This window comes from Haliotis asinina, chromosome 4 (genome assembly GCF_037392515.1).
Source record: "Haliotis asinina isolate JCU_RB_2024 chromosome 4, JCU_Hal_asi_v2, whole genome shotgun sequence".
Classification (NCBI taxonomy): Eukaryota; Metazoa; Mollusca; class Gastropoda; order Lepetellida; family Haliotidae; genus Haliotis; species Haliotis asinina.
The window spans coordinates 10,040,988-10,061,190 of NC_090283.1; the positions used below are offsets into that span (position 1 = coordinate 10,040,988).

A 20,203-nucleotide genomic window follows, 5' to 3' on the forward strand; every position below is an offset into this window, starting at 1 on the left:
CTTAAGACTTTTTATTACATCTGTACACTTTTTCAAAAATATACACAACAGTGACAAATAAGAATTCACCCGATCTCATTTGTATATAAGGTCATGTACAGTAAGTGAGAGAACAGGATGAATTCTTATATAAAGAAAATTGATGACATCAGATGTTTTTTCTAAACCTAAACTATCATCACTTTCAAACTTGCCATTTTCACATCTCCAATCTGTAAAACAAATTCTGTTGTATAAAAAGTCCAAATAAAATCATGCATTCATATCAGGAGTGCCACAGACAGAAAAGGAGGTACCAAAACCATGGTAACCTGATCATTTGTGCCCAAGTTCTTAAGTTGTGATCTATGTAACATTATTTTGTTGCACATACTACTCAAGACACAGCATGATTCTTTCATAATAATACTTCACATGTGAAGAAATATGGTACACTCCTAGTGTTATGTATAGGAGAAAAAACGCCTCCGAAGTTTTGGTAGAGAATGTAAACCTGAGGGGTAGGGAAATCCCGACCCCCGAAGGTTTACATTCTCTACCAAAACTGAGGAGAAGTTTTTTCTCTTGCTTATAAACCGTCATTTTAAATATTGCGTTATAAGGAATTAGGACCTCACTATACCGCGAACATTCGGAATGACAGCAATGTCGCAACTCTAATGCACAAGTTAGAAAACGCACGGGATTTTCACGCAGTGCACGTGTTTTTTGTGAGTGAGTCAGTTATATACCACGTGGTTACTTGAATCCGCTCATTGCTAACCATGGCAAACCAGAGCGAAGACGAAATGTTTTTAACACAGTCGCAGTTTAAGAAAGATGATGACAATGCTGCTGCTGCTGCTGCTGCTGCTGCTGCTGCTGCTGATGATGATGATGATGATGATGATTTTCTGTTCCGTTTCGCGGCACCTTTGACTGAGGAAGATATTGAAAGGAAATTATCTCGATGTGTTCCAAGAACGACAAGGTACAAAAATGATTGGGCGAAAGGAGTATTCAGGCGATGGCAAGAAGAGCGTCGGACGAGGTCAATGGATGCAAACATCGCGCTGTCGTCGTCCGTCTTGACTGAAGACTTGCTGGATATGACTGCTAAAGATATAAATACAGCCCTAAAGTATTTCCTATTCGAGGCGAGGAAAGTGGACGGGACTTGCTACCCAGCTGTTACTGTGTATGGGCTATTCACGGCAATAGCGTCACACTTGAAAGCTAACAAATCTCCTTACAATCTGATGGAAGGCGAAGAGTTCCAGGACAGCAGACAGGCACTGGACGCATGCATGCGTGAGAGGTCCACAGCTGGTCTTGGAGCAGACGTGAGAAAACCTACAGAGGTGATAACTCGAGACGAGGAGAACACTCTGTGGGAGAAGGGGGCTCTTGGAGAAGGCACGCCGCAAAAACTCCTGGACACAGTCCTCTACTTAACTGGTGAGTTGCATTTTGCATTTGATTTCCCTGTCGAAAAGTCGGATATTAGCAATTTTGGCATTTACAATCAAACCTTCACATCGAAAATAAATGTGATTAACTGGAACAAAATGCCCGACTTCACTTTGAGGCAAACCAAACCAAACAAAGTTTGGATGGATATTTTGAATCCCGTGTTAAGACCAAAATAGATAAACATTATATAATTGTGTACGGAATTTTATTTTCCAGGACTTAACTTCGCCTTGAGAGGTGGAAAGGAACATCGGAGTTTAAGACTACACCAACAACCTCAGATTACAGGCCCACATACAGACCAGAACGGCCGCAGGTACCTGCAGTATGTGGAAGACGTCTCTAAGACAAATGCCGGGGGAGTGAAAGACAGGAAACTGCAGAAGAAAAAGGTGCGAGCGTATGAAAATACCAAGAACCCGGAACGATGTTATGTGCGCCTTTTCATGAAGTACAAGTCACTTTGGTATGTATTAGATGTTTTCTGATACATTTCTGATACATGTTATACATTCTTTAGATATACCACTCATTTAATCACATCATGCGGGTGACTTGACCCATACTGCATGTAAATTGTCTTATAATTTTACTCCCTGATGATGATTGCACGCATTGGTTTAGGGGCATATAAATGACAAATGCAAACATTTCATACTTAATTGATTCTATGTCAACACAATTTAACTTTCCAGCCTACCATCTTCAACTCGAGCAAATGCGTTTTACTTCACCCCGATGAAGAAACCTAAGGATGGAAAATGGTACCTAGAGTCGCCCATGGGCCACAACACAATCCAGACAACGGTGAAGAGAATATGTGCTGAAGCCGGAATTGAAGGAAGGAAAACGAACCACTCGCTCAGATGCACTGCTGCTACCCGTCTCTACGAGGCAAACATAAGCGAGCAACAGATTTGTGAACAAACTGGTATGTAACTCAATGAATATCTGCAAAACACGAATGAAACTTGAAGTGACTGGGCCAAATTGCAATTTGGCGATTTTAAATGCTAGAACTTGTGATGTCAACATGTGTTATGGTTAACATGCCAAGATCCGGGTTCGAATCCCAATGATGGCCCCAAGCAAAGCGATTACAATATCATATAAATTGCTTTTCAAACGGTTATGTACAATTTGAAATGACTTATCAAGATGAATTCTTTTATTGTAGGTCACAAAAGCGAGGCAGTGAGGGTTTACAAGAGAACCAGTGATCAACAACAAGCAATGGCGTCAGATGTTCTCTCATGTTCAGCTCCAAAGAAAACTCAGACGTCTGCGACAGTGTCGGTTCCTACTTCAGAGGGAGATTCCGGTACAACACAAACTGTCGCTCACGGAAGTGTTACAATGACGTTCAATTTCAATTAAAACACTGTTGTCAGAGTTTTTGTTTTTCCTTTCCTGTGAATGCAGATTTCGGTGGCTGATCGCTCCAAACCGGTACTTTCGGGACGAGGGTTTACTCCTAGTAAAACCTGGGAATAGGTTTTACTTAAATCTAGTTAAACCTATTCCCAGGTTTTACATTGGGAGTAAAACCTCTTACCGGGTATTGGTGCAAGTAGAAAGGATAATGACCATTAAAGGCAGTGATCAGAATTAGGTTTATAAGAATGGTTTACATATGCTATTTAGTGAGGCAGAGTTTTTCACGTTTTCTAGAAAATTAAGAACTGTACTTAGTTGCCACCTTAAACTAACTAGTCAATCTATTCAGCTAACACATGCCCTCATATCTAGAGACACTATATCAAATAAATAATCACAAGGTGACAAGCACAATGCATAGTAATAATTTTTCTCCACAAAACTCAAATTTTGATTATAAAAAAAACTATAAATGTCCTCCAAGTCACATTAATTTGTTAAAAAGATACCTAACCCACAGGAATATTGCACTGGAAATCGCCAACTGACGCAACCAGTTTCAAATGAATTCCTGTGCATCAAATACTCAATAACACCAGGAAATTGGCCAGTGGATGATGACTATCTCCTGACTGTTGCATAACATTTTCAGAGTAAAGAAAGTTTGAATGCACATATCAATAAAATTCAATGTACTTGCATTTAATAGCTAAAACCCCTAACAGTTAAAACATTTTCATTTTAACCTATTACATGTATTGGAAAACATACATGAAATGATGTCAACACATGGCACATTTACATTAAAGTACAATGTTCACGTGGATTTGTAACAGTTTCACATAAAAGAATTTCACCAGCACAATCACATTCTCACACTGTTGAGACATTCAAGAGTCCTGACACTTCAGATTCTTACACATTCCCTTTCAACGAATGCATTTAAAACGACTAGAGTATCTCTAACCCACACCTGAATTTCCACCTGTTTTATGTACTTGTCATCTTGCCTTTGTTAAAACCTGAAACAAAAACATTACAGTTCAAAGTTAGCCTTACCTATGAACACTGGACAGACAGACAAAAGACTACAAACTTTATTATTGACCTTAAACTTTAATAAAGAACAATCTCAAACAAAACTGGTTAAGGTTATCACCACACACCACAATGGACCAGACAATGTCATGATTGACATTATCTGCAACTGTCCACAACCCCAGGTTAACGAGACAAACAATCAACCAAGTCCACCCTAACCCAACAACCTGATCCATTCGTCACCCTCACGATGTCATAGATAAATTTGACAGAAACATTTAATGAAGGATTTTGGTATATGTTGAGTACCAAAATGGCAGACTTTTTATCATCATCTGGATAATATTATCAAGACAGTGATTCATACTTAAGTGCTCCCAAGTCAACAAATAAGCAGCAATAAGGGATCTACCTGACAAGGATGTAATATTAAGGGTCATCCAACCAAGCAAGATCTACCCCGTCACCACTCCCCACGTTAAGTGAACAGTAGAACACAGGCAAGCTGTAGCGCAAGTGGGGTTGCGCAGCGTAGAGAATATGACCAGTCTTCATATATGCGAGCGAAGCGAGCAAAGGTTGGCAACACACTTCCCTCGCTTCGGTTCAAAAAGTATTTTTCTTGTCAAAATAAAATATCGCCACCATCAAAGGTATACTCCAAATTCCTCACTAGCTTGTGATCTCAGACTTCCAACTCCACATTTAACAATTACTCACGTGAAGTATGTTTTATTCAACATTTTAAGCGCCACTCCTGGTACATCAGACCGTTCTTCGCCTCCATTACCCCTGCCAGCTTCCGGTTCAAAGCAGTGAAGGAACAAGTTATTATTCCGTATGGAATACATAAAGAGTTACCTCCCATGCTTCGTACGCCTACTACGCCAGAAGTGTGTTTATTGTAGAATAAATGTTACAAAAGATCTAACAACAACGCCGACACTTGAGACAAATACATTCCAACAGAATCATGATAAAATTAGGCAATATGGTATATCTTAATAATTTCTGCTTATTCTTGTTCCTTCACTCCGTTGAGCCGGAAGCTGGCAGGGGTAATGGAGGCGAAGAACGAACTGAATACCACGAGTGGCGCTTAAAATGTTGAATAAAACATATTTCACGTGAGTAATTATTAAACATGGGGTTGGAAATCGAAGAGCACAACCTAGTGAGGAAATGGGAGTGTACCTTTGATGGTGGCGATATTTTATTTTGACAAGAAAAATACTTTTTGAACCGAAGCGAGGGAAGTGTGTTGCCAACCTTTGCTCGCTTCGCTCGCATATATGAAGACTGGTCATATTCTCTACGCTGCACAACCCCACTTGCGCTACAGTTTGCCTGTGAGTAGAACTAGGCACCACTTACAAGCCAGCAGTAACAAATTATCAATTCTATCATGTAATGACTGTTTCATCAAGGAACTCTCACCTCATGAAGACATCAGTGTTGCGGAAACTTGAGTTATCCCTGAAAGAATGGAAACATCATCATCATCATCATCATCATCATCATCATCAACAACACCACTATCGATATGTAAATTGTAGATATATACTTTACCGGTTTACAAGAACAGAATATTTAATAGGCGCTTGATAGCAGTTTAAATATATAATGAATGCATTCATAAGATTCCCCAAAGAATATGGCAATTTCAAAAAAACTACTTTCCAACTGAACTGAACCACTGTCCCCATTAGCTTGTAAAACATGTGGGTTTTCTTCTCAAGCAGCCTGAGAACTTTTCCTTACTTGATGCTGTCTGTGTGCGTCTTGTACTCCATGATTGTGTTGGGTGGAAGGTTGAGGACTCGTTTCAGCGTGTCTCGGATTCTGGAGGTAGTCACTTGGTCATAGGCTGTCCGGTTCCACAAGGCAAGGATGTCCTCCTGACAAGACCACAACATGCATTGGAAATTACACTGTATTTACACATCAGTAACTCTACAGCGATGCATGTAAACAAAGCAGCCTCCACATTGCAATGAACTCAATTGGTAATTCAACATTACTCTGCAGCTGCGGGCTTACCAGGTATCTTAAATATAACACAAATATTCTTCATATGAAGGTCTCAATGTGATCAACACCTAGGTATGAAAGTCTAAATCTGTAACATATTTGAAAGTCACAATAGGATTATAATCTGTAACATATTTGAAAGTCACAATAGGATTATACGCAACATGTTCCACATGTTTAGAACCTGGGTCCAGCAAGGCACACATTTACAACAAATCTGATGCTGGAATACTTTTCAAGAAAGCAGGCACAAAGATGGATACATGTCCGAATATCAAAAGCTAACATACAAACTATGGACACAAGTCATGTTTCCAGCCTAATTTCGTGGTTTGTATGATACACGATCTTACAAATATAACTTACTGAGCAGACCCAACACAGTGTAGCGTTTGTACTGTTCCCTTGGAAGTTGGATAGCCTTTGTCGTTAATGCTGCACACAGCAATATTCAAGCTATATCAGTCCCTCCTGGATTCCGTGGCAATTTTTTATGAATTCCACGGCAAATTTAAGCAAATACTGCACCCTATTTTTCAATATTCTACAAAACATTCTGCGGTTAAAACATTTAGGAAAAACAACAAAAACATTATACAGACCTTCATAGTTCATTCTCAAACACAGATATAATGTTACGTCGACAGTACACATCACATCTTGAGTAAGCACCCACACCTTTTTCTGTGTTTGAGAATTAAACACTCGCTGAAAGTTATTTCACTCCTCTCATTTGTTACTTAGTTGAAAGACCAACAACTTCGTGTTTCATGCAAATAACAATTTCATATTTAAACTAAATCTGCAAAAATTTCAATTTTCAAAATGATCGATTTTGAGAACGTAATTGCAGTCTCAAGGTCACTTAATATTATTTGAAAGATGCCTAAAACTTGCTTTATCAATAAAATATCTTTAATCATGATTATTTTGAAAATGTTGTGACAGTAAATATGTCAGTTTGCTTTATGTGTAACCGATCCTACTTTTGACATGATCTCTACTTTTCATTTCGGCTGTCAGCTCGTTTTCACTCAATTTTTAAAATAAGCAAATTCCATGGCAGAAAAGTGTCAAATTCTGCACAGATTCTGCAAGAAAATGCGTTTTCCACGGACCAGACATTTTTCTGCATGGAAAGGTAAATTCCGAGATTTATTCTGCAACTGCGGAATCACTGAATCCAGGAGGGACTGCTATATAGATAAAAAACTGAGTCTGGACCAGACAATTCAGTGATTAACATCATGTACATCACCCTAATCAGTGGGGACATACTGATATGCAACAAGCACTCAGAGAGTATGTACAGCCAATCCCATTAGTCAGCCCTTATCATAAGCATTGCTTACTGAAGACAAATGTTCTCTCTGATGTTGTAGTTGTTTCCAGTTAGCTGGGTCCCAGTCCTCAAAGCAACCGTATCACTACAATGATCTCATACTTTAACAGACTTATGACAGTCGTAACGATACAATTGCTTTCAGGAACGGGGCCCTGGCCTTTTTTTGCACTCTTTTACCCTATTCAACTCCCTGGGGATCATTCAAATGGGTTTCCAGGTACCTGGTATCTGATGGAGACGACGGCACCACAAATCTCCTCCCCTACCATGAACTGTTCCCCCAGCATGGCCAGCACCAGGTTCTCCCAGCACCGAGATGCCAATCCTTTCTTCAGACGGATGATCCACTTGCCTCCAGACTTGTTGGCGCTGTCCTGAAGTAGCAACAGTGAGAATCTACTATCCCTTACACCAATACTGTCAACATCATTATAATATACCACAACATTGTCTGTTGTTTACCACATTAATCAAATAATTGGATTAGAAACAAAAAACATCAATGTGAATCAGCCACATCTCTGTCTGACCACCAATGACTCATACAGCGAGTCTCTGCGGTGTAGTGGTTAGTGTGTCCACCTGGAGAGCGGAGACCATCCCTGGTCTCCTCATATCATAAGTCTGGTCCCTGTCCAGCACTCTGCATTAATGGGTGCAACAAGAACTGGTCGGCTTGGAGTCAGTATAATCACGTTTCTGAGTGGGGTATTCATGCTTAACGACGACACAGTATCTCACTGAGCTAGCACTAACATAACCAGCATTAGTCTGGGCCAGTACAAGCAGCCATACATACACATAAATGCACATCGTCATATGAGCAAAATATTCTTAAGTGCAACATTAAACCCATTTTCACCCCACCTCACCCTATACACCAAGCATGAGCTGCACAGGTGAACAAGATCAGTTGAACTCAAAATGCACAATGCACAAAGCAATCTTAACACAACAAGTGTCTTAGGCCTATGTGTACTGGGAGTTTTGGTCATCATCTTCGTAATGTCGTTTTGTGCAAACAGGCCCTGGTTTTTAAATTACCTCCCACATTGGCCGGATTCCATCTTTAAATAAGTGATAGTCACTGTGACCTGACAGATCTCCCGGTCGGACTAGATGACTGTAGTACATCCAGAACTGCTCCACCTGCAACCCACCAACACATATACCTGTACACATTGTACCCATGTCGTAAGGCTGAAACGATTTCCCCAGACCTCGAATCCATTCGATTTTAGATAATGGACAGTCGAATCGATCATTTTCAATTCGATTCTTCAAACAAGTAAAAACATCAGATTTTATTTAACCCTAAGAGTTGTTTTTTTAAGCATGAAATCACTCGTCAGCTTGGCAATATCTACTAACAAAAATCCCCAACTGACAATTAGCCCCTAATGTTTCAACTTATTTGGACTAGAAACTGCTGAAGTTGGAATCACATTTAAGTTGGCTGTGTGGAAATAATTTAAATAGAATCAAAATAGTGATACTGTGATACTGGTTATCGAAAATTGAAACTAAGTTGTCAGATTTGATTCTCAATGAATTGAACTGAATCCTTGCAACCCTAACACAGTAACAGAGAATCAAACCATGATCTTGATGGGACAAATGATCACTTTACCCACTTGCTTCCCCACCATCCAAGGTGACAAACTAAATGAGTATAAGTAAACATAACATGTAACAAGCATTGTGTAATTCACTAGCAATGAGTGGTATTGTAGTGAGTGAGTGAGTGAGTTTAGTTTTACGCCGCACTCAGCAATATTACAGCTATATGGCGGCGGTCTGTAAATAATCGAGTCTGGACCAGACAATCCAGTGATCAACATCATGAGCATCGATCTGCGCAATTGGGAACCGATGACATGTGTCAACCAAGTCAGCGAGCCTGACCACTCAATCCCGTTAGTCGCCTCTTACGACAAGCATAGTCGCCTTTTATGGCAAGCATGGGTTGCTGAAGGCCTATTCTACCCCGGGACCTTCACGGGTCGAGTGGTATTGTAGCATTTAACAGTTGCAGTATTTCAGACTACTATTTTGTTATTTTTAGCGCCATGCGCAGCAACATGACAGTGGCTCATAAATTTGGTCCAGTGATCAATGGGGCCCCAAAATACACAATAAAACATATCATTAAGTCTGACAAATTCCACAAGTCACTGCTCAGTGTAAACCTCAGATGGACAAACATCCCAGTCCAGAATCCCATTAGTTTATGATGTCAACTACTTACAGATGCAAATGATGCCACCAACTTGAGATTCTGATCATAACTTGTTGTCTGTTTGCCAGGCGTTCTCCGGGAGAACCAGAATGAGTAGTTGTATTGCAGAGGGTGTTCACCAGGACCTGGTTTCTGAGAAAACAAACCTTGGTAAGAATTCTGCCAATATCCCACGTAAATTTTAACAATGAGCAAATATTTCTTTGAATGGCGTATTTAGCATATAACAGAAGTTGGACACGTCTTTTAGTATGTTAAGATACAGCTAAAGAAACATGTTAAAACTCACTGTTATAAGATGAGTAATGTACATTCAGGTGATGATTTGACTATGGGGGGATACGGTGAATTTCTTTCCCAAACCTCTGTCAACAGGCCTTCTTTAATCAAAACTAACCTCAGTCAGCAGTCCTTCTTTTGAGAAAACAAACCTACAGGATATCGTCTAATAGAAGCACAGTAGACTTACTGGTCTTTTGTATAATAACATAATGCCATAACACAGAAGCTGAATGAGGATCTGTTTCTTAGCTTTCTAAATGATAGTATGGACTATTTTGATTTCTGATTAGGTTTTATCTCCACATTTCAGATGCCAATTGTCAATTTTATTCCTAGCATTGTGAAGAAAAACATAACAAATAGGTACTCAGTTTTACTGGTTTCACAATGTCTTAAAGGGGCACTGATGCGGAGCAATTTCCGTGGACTGGTGTAAACTTTTGTGATTGTTTTTCTCCCATGAGTACCCGGATGATATCCCAGAATTCGTGACTGGTTCGTGAACTCTGCTGCGCAGTCCGTAAGCGCAATTGATAGTTTAATTATAGACAGATCAACTGAGGTGAAGTCATTTGTACTTCATTACAAATGTATTATGAAAACAAATGAAACACTTTGAAGGTTAATCATCTGCCAGTAGTAGAAATGGTAAAAAACTATTAGGACGGAAAAATAACGAAGCCAATGTACGTCTCTATATTTTGTCTCATAACCCTAATTAGTTTATTGTCATATTTGTATGATTCTGAAAATTAATAAAAGAACACACGATTTGCTTATACTCATCGTAAATTTCTAACATAACAGCAACATTTATACATTGTATAGATTGCCAATGTGGATCCTATTTCACACACATACGCGATCTAGTGTGTGTTTTCTGTCATACAGATTCTGCTGAATGCTACAACAAATAAATTAAAACAAAATGCAAATAATGAATGTAAAACAGACTAATTTTATAGCAACAATGTCAGGCTACTACCTTGTTCAGGAATGTATCCATCAATATCCACGTAAAAGAAATCGTATTCCATTCATCTGCAGCTGGTAAATAATCCTGCTCTGTGTCGCGTGTCTTACAACTGTCTCCTTTGCGAAAAAGTAACACATCGTTTCACGTCTTTCGTTGGTGAAAACTAGATAAACCTCTCATTGGTCTCCCAAGATAGCACACCTGGCAACTAATTGTATGATGTCAACTATTCGAAGTAATTTAGTTCACCAATATTGAGCAATCAATCAATCAACGCAAGCGTGGTTAATTCTTTGAAGGGAGGATGTTGTTTTTGCACTCACACTTTACGACAGGGTGCAGTCATCTACACACACTGCCTTTTGACAAATCCGCTAGATGATAAAAGTAATTAACCAATCAGTGTGTTATCGGTTAATCCTTTGATCGATGTTTGTTTTTGTAACTCAGCTGATAAACCCTCTTGCATCACTTACATGCACATATTACATAACATACAATACATTTGCCATTACAGACCTTAATTTATAATGTTGAGTATTTACTCCAGACAGGAGAAATGCCAAATGGGAACCTTTGTTGAGTAACCGAAGTGGTATTGCTACTAATTATACCTGTTATAAATTCATGAATTGACCATCAAGAGAATGATGACAAATAACACGTGTAGGTTTACACCATCAAACGCGAGTTACAGCAAGGAAGATGTACTCTCTGTGTCGCATGCAGCCTGAAAACACTTATGGGCCGAAACTGTTTTGAGGATACCAACGGAATTTCGTTACATAAGGAATACACACAGGCAATTTTGTGTACTTTGGTAAATAAGTGAAATAAGTTTTTTTTTACGTAAGACAATTTTCAGATTTCTCTACCAAAGCCAAGGTCATCGTTTTTTTGTTTACAAATTCAAATAAATCAACTGTGTGTTTTATTATCATAAATAATAAACCATTGTAGCTACCATAGCTACCAAAATTTACGTATGCTATTTGCTATCACAGCTCAACCAACACTCAAAACTACCTAAATATAAAGCTTTGCAATCTTCCGTACTGAAACAAATGGCTTGCTACGTGCCTGTAGACATCATATTTTCATGTAACATGATTAAATATCGAGGTTAAAAACACAGAAATAGGATCAAATTGGATCAGTAAGTATACCATCCAAGCATCCGAAAAGAACTACACTGCTGGGATATATGGTTACGATCAGACAAGGAATACCATGGATATTTTTAAACAAATGGCATGTGATGGGCATCCGGCCTCCTGACTGTTTAAGTGAAGAAATTTTGCTAATATGGACAGGAGCCCAGTTCCTTTGTCCGTCACGGTCGAAGGAGTGGGCGCTGGCCAATTTGTGGTCTGCTTTCGTAATTAGACCGTTGGCGAGAAGTATTATTCGCTCCGCATCAGTGCCCCTTTAAACTGGTTTAGGCAAAATTGAATTGTAACTGGTTAAATATCTTCCCCAAACTGGCTGGTAATGCTGGGATCTTCACATAATTCTCAAGTATTCTGGAATAATCCATGTCTTCAACAGCATGACTCAACATTTTCAGTATTTCAGTTCAGATGCCATTCCAAATTTGAGACTATCAAAGCACTGGGAAACCAAATACATACTGGTGGTGGCCGAGGTGGTGAATCTGAGTTGTCTTCCTCTCCACTGTCATCCGCAACTTTTAATCTTGAAAAACAAAACACCAGCTTTATGTACATATATACATAATATATACCATCAGCCTCATCGATCAAATATTTAGAAATGAATGTTTACAAAATACAAATGAAGGTCCAAATGAATACTTGCAGTCAACATTTTATGGTCTTGTGTTTTAATCAATTTCTTTTATGCTTCCCGAACCGACAATAAGTAACATGGTTGTGCAAAATCAAATATCAACATTCAGTGATCATATGTTCAGTGCGGTTAGGTGTGATGAATCTACATCAAGCTCATCCAGACAGACTGGCGGAGTGTATATTAATGAAAATGTATGTACACGTAGCCTGGACTCATCATATTCGTTCCTGTGCTACGTAGCGACTGACTGCGATGCTGGCAAATTGTGAATGATCACAAAACAAGCTTACGCATCAAATTTGTTGTTCATTTTCTTCGTAAAATTGGAATATTTCGTGCGTAGGGGTGGTTTCTTAAAATGTTTTCCATTGGTCAGACTTTCCCTTCCTTTATCTTTGAAACCCATTTTGATTGGTTCAAAGTATTTAGCTAAAACCGGCTATGTCATTGGATAATCATTCCGACAATAGGCAGTCACACGTGTTTGGATTGGCCGTCTCAGAAACTCAACAATCATGGCGGCAGCAAGTACTCGATTGAAGTTGCTCTCACTAATAGAAGATATTGAAATTATATCTAAGTATGATAAACAAATTTGTAAATTACTTTAGTTTACATTTACGCATTTTCCCATCATTTCATCATCTCTATGCCCCACTTGAAGCTTTTTATCTGAAAATATTTAGTCTCTGCGGGTTTCAGCTTTTCGATTTCATTGTTTGACAGCGATCACGATTTTTTCTGTATTAAGATATGTTTACATTGTTGACAGTGACTTTAAATTTTCCATCCTGATTTTAACAGCCTCTGTACTCTGGAGAAATGAATAGCAAATCTCTCCAAAAGATATATTGAATTGAACATGTTTTTGTAATTTACTGTTGGTTGTTTACACCAAAGGCCCTGATAGTGAAACAGAATTGTAAAACGCGTTGTGCGGCTGTTTTACACATTGCATCATATGTGAATAGGATTGATTTATCAGCAACGCGTTTTCCAATGACCAGCGGAAACTGTTCGAGATAAACAATGATATACCACCATAGGTTTATTGCACACCTTGTTAATAAAAAGATTAGGGGGGTGTGGGACGTGTTCTTTTGGGATATTTGGAATGTGTCACTAAAAGTTCTGAATGCGTTCCCTTTTCAGAGAGTTGTTTGATTTGATGAGCACGCCTAAAGGGCAGCAAAGATCAGATGCTCCAGACACAGTATCTCTGATGGAGCTACTGATGGAAAAAGATAAAGATGTCAAGAAGACACTTCAGCTAGGTAAGAGTCTGGGGATTAATATTTAAAACATTATGAGTGCTTACATCAAAATGTATCTGTGCTTCATAGAAAGTTCAATAAAAATAAATTTATTTGAAAAGTAAAATATTCATGTTATGTTTATGAAGACTCCTGAACTGCATGTCCATTCACAATTACACAGGACACCTTTTGGAAGGTTTTGTGTTTGTTGAGGGCATGACATTCACACATGTGGCATTGAAGTGTGAACAGCATATACTCATTTTAAGACACTCCTGTTCTGCAGTAAATAAAGCCCACCCAGATCCTATTGCCTGCTAAACATTAATGTGTACATGCTGTTGTAAAACAGATTTAACATAGCAGGTACTGCATACATTTTAAGGTTTATTGTAACACAATATCTTCTCCTTGAAGATGTTATCTATGGCAAAACAACACCCATTAATCCACCCCGTTTGTCAGTGTATGATCTCTGTTCAACGAAAGAAACATATACAGTTGGTTCATCCATGGAATTGATTCCAAACTGCAATTAGAATTTGATATGCAACCAGGACAACATTGCTCGTGATCATGTCCCAGATTTTGGACATGTACACTTGCACATACATAGCATCATTGTGTGGCAGGAAAATGCCCGAACACATTGTAGGAAGCATAACTTTGCTGCACCGTCATCGCCAACTTTTTCTCCAGACCTCACCACCTCACAACACATGATGAGATGGATGCCTTTGAAAGGTCAATGCCCCATACTGTTGTATGTGTGCTGCTGTCATGTTTGTCACATCCATAACTGACATTGCCCTTCCCCTCCTCTATCTGTTTCCTGTTAATTTGTTTACAATGTTTTGGTTTTGTCCATGAACTTACGATGAGACTTAGATCACATGAAAGATGAGGTGTTGTTATTTTTGAATGATACAACATTTCCACTTCTTTGTATGAATGCATATGCTACATTTCTTCTGGAAGCATCAGCATGATCAACAGAGAAGTAGAGTATTGGCCCACTACTGTGTTGGGATAATGATAAAATCTTTTGACTGTTTTGGGGGAGGATTCTGCTTTATGGTCTTATGGTAACAGACAAAGTGAGTTTGATTTACATGCATCCAACTCTATTTGCCAAAAGACTCAAGCCAAGGTCTGCTTTTAAACTAATTCAAACTTTCAGCTGCAACTGGTGTTAGTGTGAACCATAAAATAATAATTTCAACTTCTGATTCTTTGGAAAAATATTTCTCTTTCCTGAAATTCTCATTATGTATTAAAACTTTTCAGCGGAAGAACAAGCAGGTATACAGAAAGTATTGGATGCTCTGAAGTCAGAGGTTGACAGTCGGGACCAAGATATAAAAAATTTACAGAGGAATCTCAAAGAGGCAGAAACTATTCTGGTTGGTTTGATGATGTCCATGATATCTTTTTCCCATGATGCATAACACAGCCTTCTCCACGGAAACAGCAACTAGCTATGTAGAGTTACATCCCTTAGCCATGTCAGGCCCTGCTCATCATATCCCATAGTAACCATGGTAACCTGTATGATCCTTTCATTCTGTCAATATCTTTCCCGAAGAGGAACACAATTTATTGATATCCAACTTTTTTCTTGCAGTGGATGCAACATTTCAGTGTAGACCCTAACATCTAGATCATTAGGATCTACATGGAAATGTCACATCCACTGCAAGAAAAAAGTTGGATATCAATAAATATGTTCCTCTTTATCATACCAACTTCTGTATGCAAATAAGGAAGTTAAAACATCTTACCCATTTTAGCGCAGTGTTTGCAGTTAATCATTTAAGTCATAGTGGCCTTTTTAAAGTCCTAATTTTTAAAAAAAAAAAAAGGTATAAATTGCAAATACTTCATGAGCAAATGCCAGTGAAAGTCTGTGTTAGAATTAGTCTTCAGTCTCCCATGCTTGTCATGAGAGGCGACAAAGGGGATTAGGTGGTCAGGTTTGCTGACCGTGTAAACACGTCACATGTGTATATTAATGCTGATGCTTTTGATATCTGGATTGTTTGGTTCAGATTTGATTATTTACAGACCTCTGTCATATAGCTGGAATATTGCTTGATGTGGTACAGAGCTAAACTTATTCACTCACTCATGAGCAAATATCAAGGGCTGTACATGATCTCAAACATTGCCAGTATTTCTCTGCCAAGTGAGTGAATGTCTAATAGCTAAGTAGATTATGATTAAGACGTATGTTTCACTCTCAGTACAGCTCCATATTATTTCACCAATTCCTGATTCTTGGAATGTTGTGTTAAACTATGCTTCAGGAAACAGCTATGTACCAGGCCAAACAAAAGTTGAACACAATATCCCAAGCCAGCAAGAAGGCAGTATCGTCAGAGGAACTTATCAAGTTTGCACACAGAATCAGTGCCAGTAATGCAGTAGCTGCACCAGTCACATGGCAGCCAGGTGAGTGAATGAGTGAGTGCACGGTGACTGAGATTAGTTTAGCAGGGCTTTTAGCAATATTCCAGCAACATCATGACAAGGGACACAAGAAACAGGCTTCACACATAGTCTGGAGGAATTGGGGATGCATAGGGAAATCGAGCCCAGGTCTTCAGCATAACGAGCAAACACTTCAACCATTAGCCTACCCTGAGTAAATGGCGCAGTAGAGGAGCACAATGTGCATGTATGCGGCACATGTCACCAGCCATGCTCATATAGTTATAGCTAATGTAGTGTCTGGTAAGAAATGTTTTTATCAGTGATAACAGGATAACAAGAGAGGGAGAGGTTTTAACAGTTTTTAATGCACAGTTTTGTTTTAGGTTTATGTAATGTAATGTGTATTAATGTAACTTTGTACCTATGGTAAAATACCATGTTAGGATAATTGTGTGAAATAGTTCCTCTGAATTTCTGAAAATATTCACTTTGATAAAGTTTTGATTAAGATCATCCTCGATATCTCCAAGGTCTACGTTCCGAAAAGTCTCCACTATACCCTGGACGCATCTACGGGTCGGTCCGATAATTTTATTACCTCCTTTTGCTGACTCCGCTTTCTCACAGTAGCCAATAAGAGTGGTCACCGTTATAACCGAACCTGCGAAGGTTTGTTCGCCGTACGACTCACAATTTGGGGGAATCATACATGCAACTTTATAGGTCCGAAACCTTTTTTAAAACATATGCAAGAAATCCATCTAATACTTTCAGAGTACGCATGGTTTGTTTGCCAAGTTTAATCGGTTAGAGAATTTAAAAAGCGAAAGTGAGTTGTGATTGGTTCGCTCAACTTCCCAGCGTAGACACCTGATTGGATAAAAAGCCAGCCAAGGGAGGTAATAAACTTATCGGGCTGAGCCGCAGATGCATCCAGGGTATAGTGGAGACTTTTCGGAACGTATACCCTGGAGATATCGAGGATGGATTAAGATATGTTACTGATTATTTTTTCTTTCCCAGTTAGCCTGACCTGGGTATGTTGTTGGAAATTCTAAATACTTTTGTGTCAGAATGGTGAAGTAATAACAGGAAAATATGTCATGCATTTATCTTCTGTATGTAACAAAATCAATTATATAATTGCATCCTTTAGTTTTAGTTGGTTTAAGTAGGATGGTGGACATGTGTGACTCTCCGTAGCCCTGCAGGTGTCGCCAACCTCCCCATCTTCATTTGGATCCTGTTTAAAATTACTCTTCAGTGAAATATGTTTGTCATAAAGGACAACAAACAGGATGGAGTCATCAAGCCTGCTGACTATGTTGATATGAGTTATCATATCCCAGTTGTGTAGATCCATGCTCAAAAACTGGATTGTCTGACACAGACTGGTGTCAACTCAATTATTTTTACACACTGAGTGAAGTAGGAAAAAACAAGCAAACACATCTATAGGATTTTGAAAAAAATTGTGAGTAAGAGTCAGCCAGTGATGACTGAGTGGGTGTACTTGACATCGGATCTCACCTTCAATGGGTTACTGTCTTTTTCCCTGACCATTGATATGGTTGGGATGTAGCAATGTGTACTCTTTTCAGGTTATCCTGTAATGATTTCATCTTGATCATTTTTCCAGGTGATCCACGTCGACCTTATCCAACGGAGCTGGAGATGAGACATGGAGTGTTAGCTCAGGGAACATATACAGATGCCTCAGTGTCATCCAGACCGGGGCAGCACAGTCAAGGTAGGTCAATGCTTAGTGTCATCTAGAACAGGTAGGACAATACTAAGTGTCATGTAGAACAGGTGGGACAATACATAGTGTCATCTAGAACAGGTGGGACAATACTAAGTGTCATCTAGGACAGATGGGACAATACTAAGTGTCATCTAGGACAGGTGGGACAATACTAAGTGTCATCTAGGACAGGTGGGACAATACTAAGTGTCATCTAGGACAGGTGGGACAATACTAAGTGTCATCTAGGACAGGTGGGACAATACTAAGTGTCATCTAGGACATTTGGGACAATACTAAGTGTCATCTAGGACATTTGGGACAATACCTAGTGTCATCTAGGACAGGTGGGACAATACTAAGTGTCATCTAGGACAGGTGGGACAATACTTAGTGTCATCTAGAACAGGTGGGACAATACTAAGTGTCATCTAGGACAGGTGGGACAATACTTAGTGTCATCTAGAACAGGTGGGACAATACTAAGTGTCATCTAGGACAGGTGGGACAATACTAAGTGTCATCTAGGACAGGTGGGACAATACCTAGTGTCATCTAGAACAGGTGGGACAATACTAAGTGTCATCTAGGACAGGTGGGACAATACTAGTGTCATCTAGGACAGGTGGGACAATACTAAGTGTCATCTAGGACAGGTGGGACAATACTTAGTGTCATCTAGAACAGGTGGGACAATACTAAGTGTCATCTAGGACAGGTGGGACAATACTAAGTGTCATCTAGGACAGGTGGGACAATACTAAGTGTCATCTAGAACAGGTGGGACAATACTAAGTGTCATGTAGAACCGGTGGGACAATACTTAGTGTCACATAGACCAGGTACGACAATACTTAGTGTTATCTAGACCAGGTAGGACAATACTTAGTGTCATCTAGAACAGGTGGGACAATACTAAGTGTCATCTAGACCAGGTGGGACAATACTTAGTGTCATTTAGAACAGGTACAACAATACTTGGTGTCAGCTAGACCAGGTACGACAGTACTTAGTGTCATCTAGAACAGGTGGGACAATACTAAGTGTCATCTAGACCAGGTAGGACAATATTCAGAGGTAGGATCCTGTGTCAAGAAGGGTATCTGTGTAAGGCTCCTCACTGTAGCAGCACCACACACTCACAGTTCACTAAATATCTGCAGTGATATGTGAAAGCCCATTTCAGTTTGCCTCGAAGGATTACTTTGTGACCACCATTTAATAATTTAAGAATTCTCTTCTTTCAGATCAAGGCACACCAACAACAGTTGGTGCGAGTGGTGGGTTGTCATGGCAACCACCACAAGACCTGCCTGTATCGCTACCATCAAGCACACCCCAGCCCCCATCCGACCCCCTCAAGGGACATAACAAGGAGAATGAGGAAGTGGAGCTTATGTCTAGCGATTCATCTAGTAGTAGTTCTAGTGATGAATAAAACTTGTACAGTAACAAGTGTCTTGTGATGTTATGTAATAGAGGGGATGCTTTCAAAGAGTTCACCACCAGAAAGTTTGGGTACAACATTCAATATCCTAAGCAGACAGAAAAGCATGACCAAAACATCATAAAATGGCCTATGCCATGGACATAAGCAGATAGTACATGATGAGAACAGTCTTGTGTCACGAACTGTTTACTGAGCTGCTGTTTTGTCCTGATTGGAAGGTCTTGCAGTTGCTACAGATTGAATGGTTCAGTGTTATATTCCAGTGTTTCATGAATTAAGTGGGAACTTTGTGACTGCCCTGGTAAATATATTAATCTCACCAGCTTTATGTTCAACGACATAGCAGTTGGGAATTACATATTTTAGGTGTTGGACACTGGAACCGTCTTATGGTCATTCCAAAGCCCACATGGTTACAATGTGCGAAACCTGTTTCTGGTGTCCCAGGCCAAGATATTGCTGGAATAATGTTAAAACCAGTCTAACACTAAACTCACTCCCATTTGTTTGGTGTCCCATTTCAATCATCATGATACAAAGGCTTATTTAGGGTGCTAGCTTAATGCTTGATGACATCACAAGAAACAATGTATGAAGGTTCCCAACATTTACCATTTTGGTGAAGCCAACAATCTCTATTTCATGCTGGCAACCTTTGAATCGAGCAAACTATCAGCCATGATAGGATTAATGGTTGAAAGTGGTTTCTAGAGACCAGTGGTCGTAGCAGGTGTCATTTGAATGAACCAGGTGGTAGAAACTGGC

At 39.4% G+C, this 20,203-nt stretch overlaps 2 protein-coding genes across 2 annotated transcripts; one reads left to right on the plus strand and one right to left on the minus strand.

The window, feature by feature from the left end:
• Positions 1–2,846: 2,846 nt before the first annotated feature.
• Positions 2,847–12,916, minus strand: LOC137281256 (eukaryotic translation initiation factor 4E type 2-like). Its single transcript, XM_067812403.1, has 9 exons — positions 12,846–12,916; positions 12,375–12,438; positions 9,495–9,617; positions 8,291–8,395; positions 7,468–7,620; positions 5,632–5,768; positions 5,308–5,346; positions 3,001–3,851; positions 2,847–2,936 (listed from the first exon to the last, which is right to left on the minus strand). The coding sequence occupies exons 1-8, from the start codon at positions 12,863–12,865 to the stop codon at positions 3,845–3,847; spliced, it is 648 nt and encodes a 215-aa protein (XP_067668504.1). The 5' UTR covers positions 12,866–12,916; the 3' UTR covers positions 2,847–2,936; positions 3,001–3,844.
• Positions 12,917–13,012: 96 nt separating this feature from the next.
• LOC137282237 (mediator of RNA polymerase II transcription subunit 4-like) lies at positions 13,013–19,440 on the plus strand. The gene is made up of 6 exons (XM_067813970.1): positions 13,013–13,135; positions 13,708–13,829; positions 15,099–15,214; positions 16,118–16,262; positions 17,884–17,994; positions 19,236–19,440. The coding sequence occupies exons 1-6, from the start codon at positions 13,071–13,073 to the stop codon at positions 19,424–19,426; spliced, it is 750 nt and encodes a 249-aa protein (XP_067670071.1). The 5' UTR covers positions 13,013–13,070; the 3' UTR covers positions 19,427–19,440.
• The last annotated feature ends 763 nt before the right edge of the window (positions 19,441–20,203 follow it).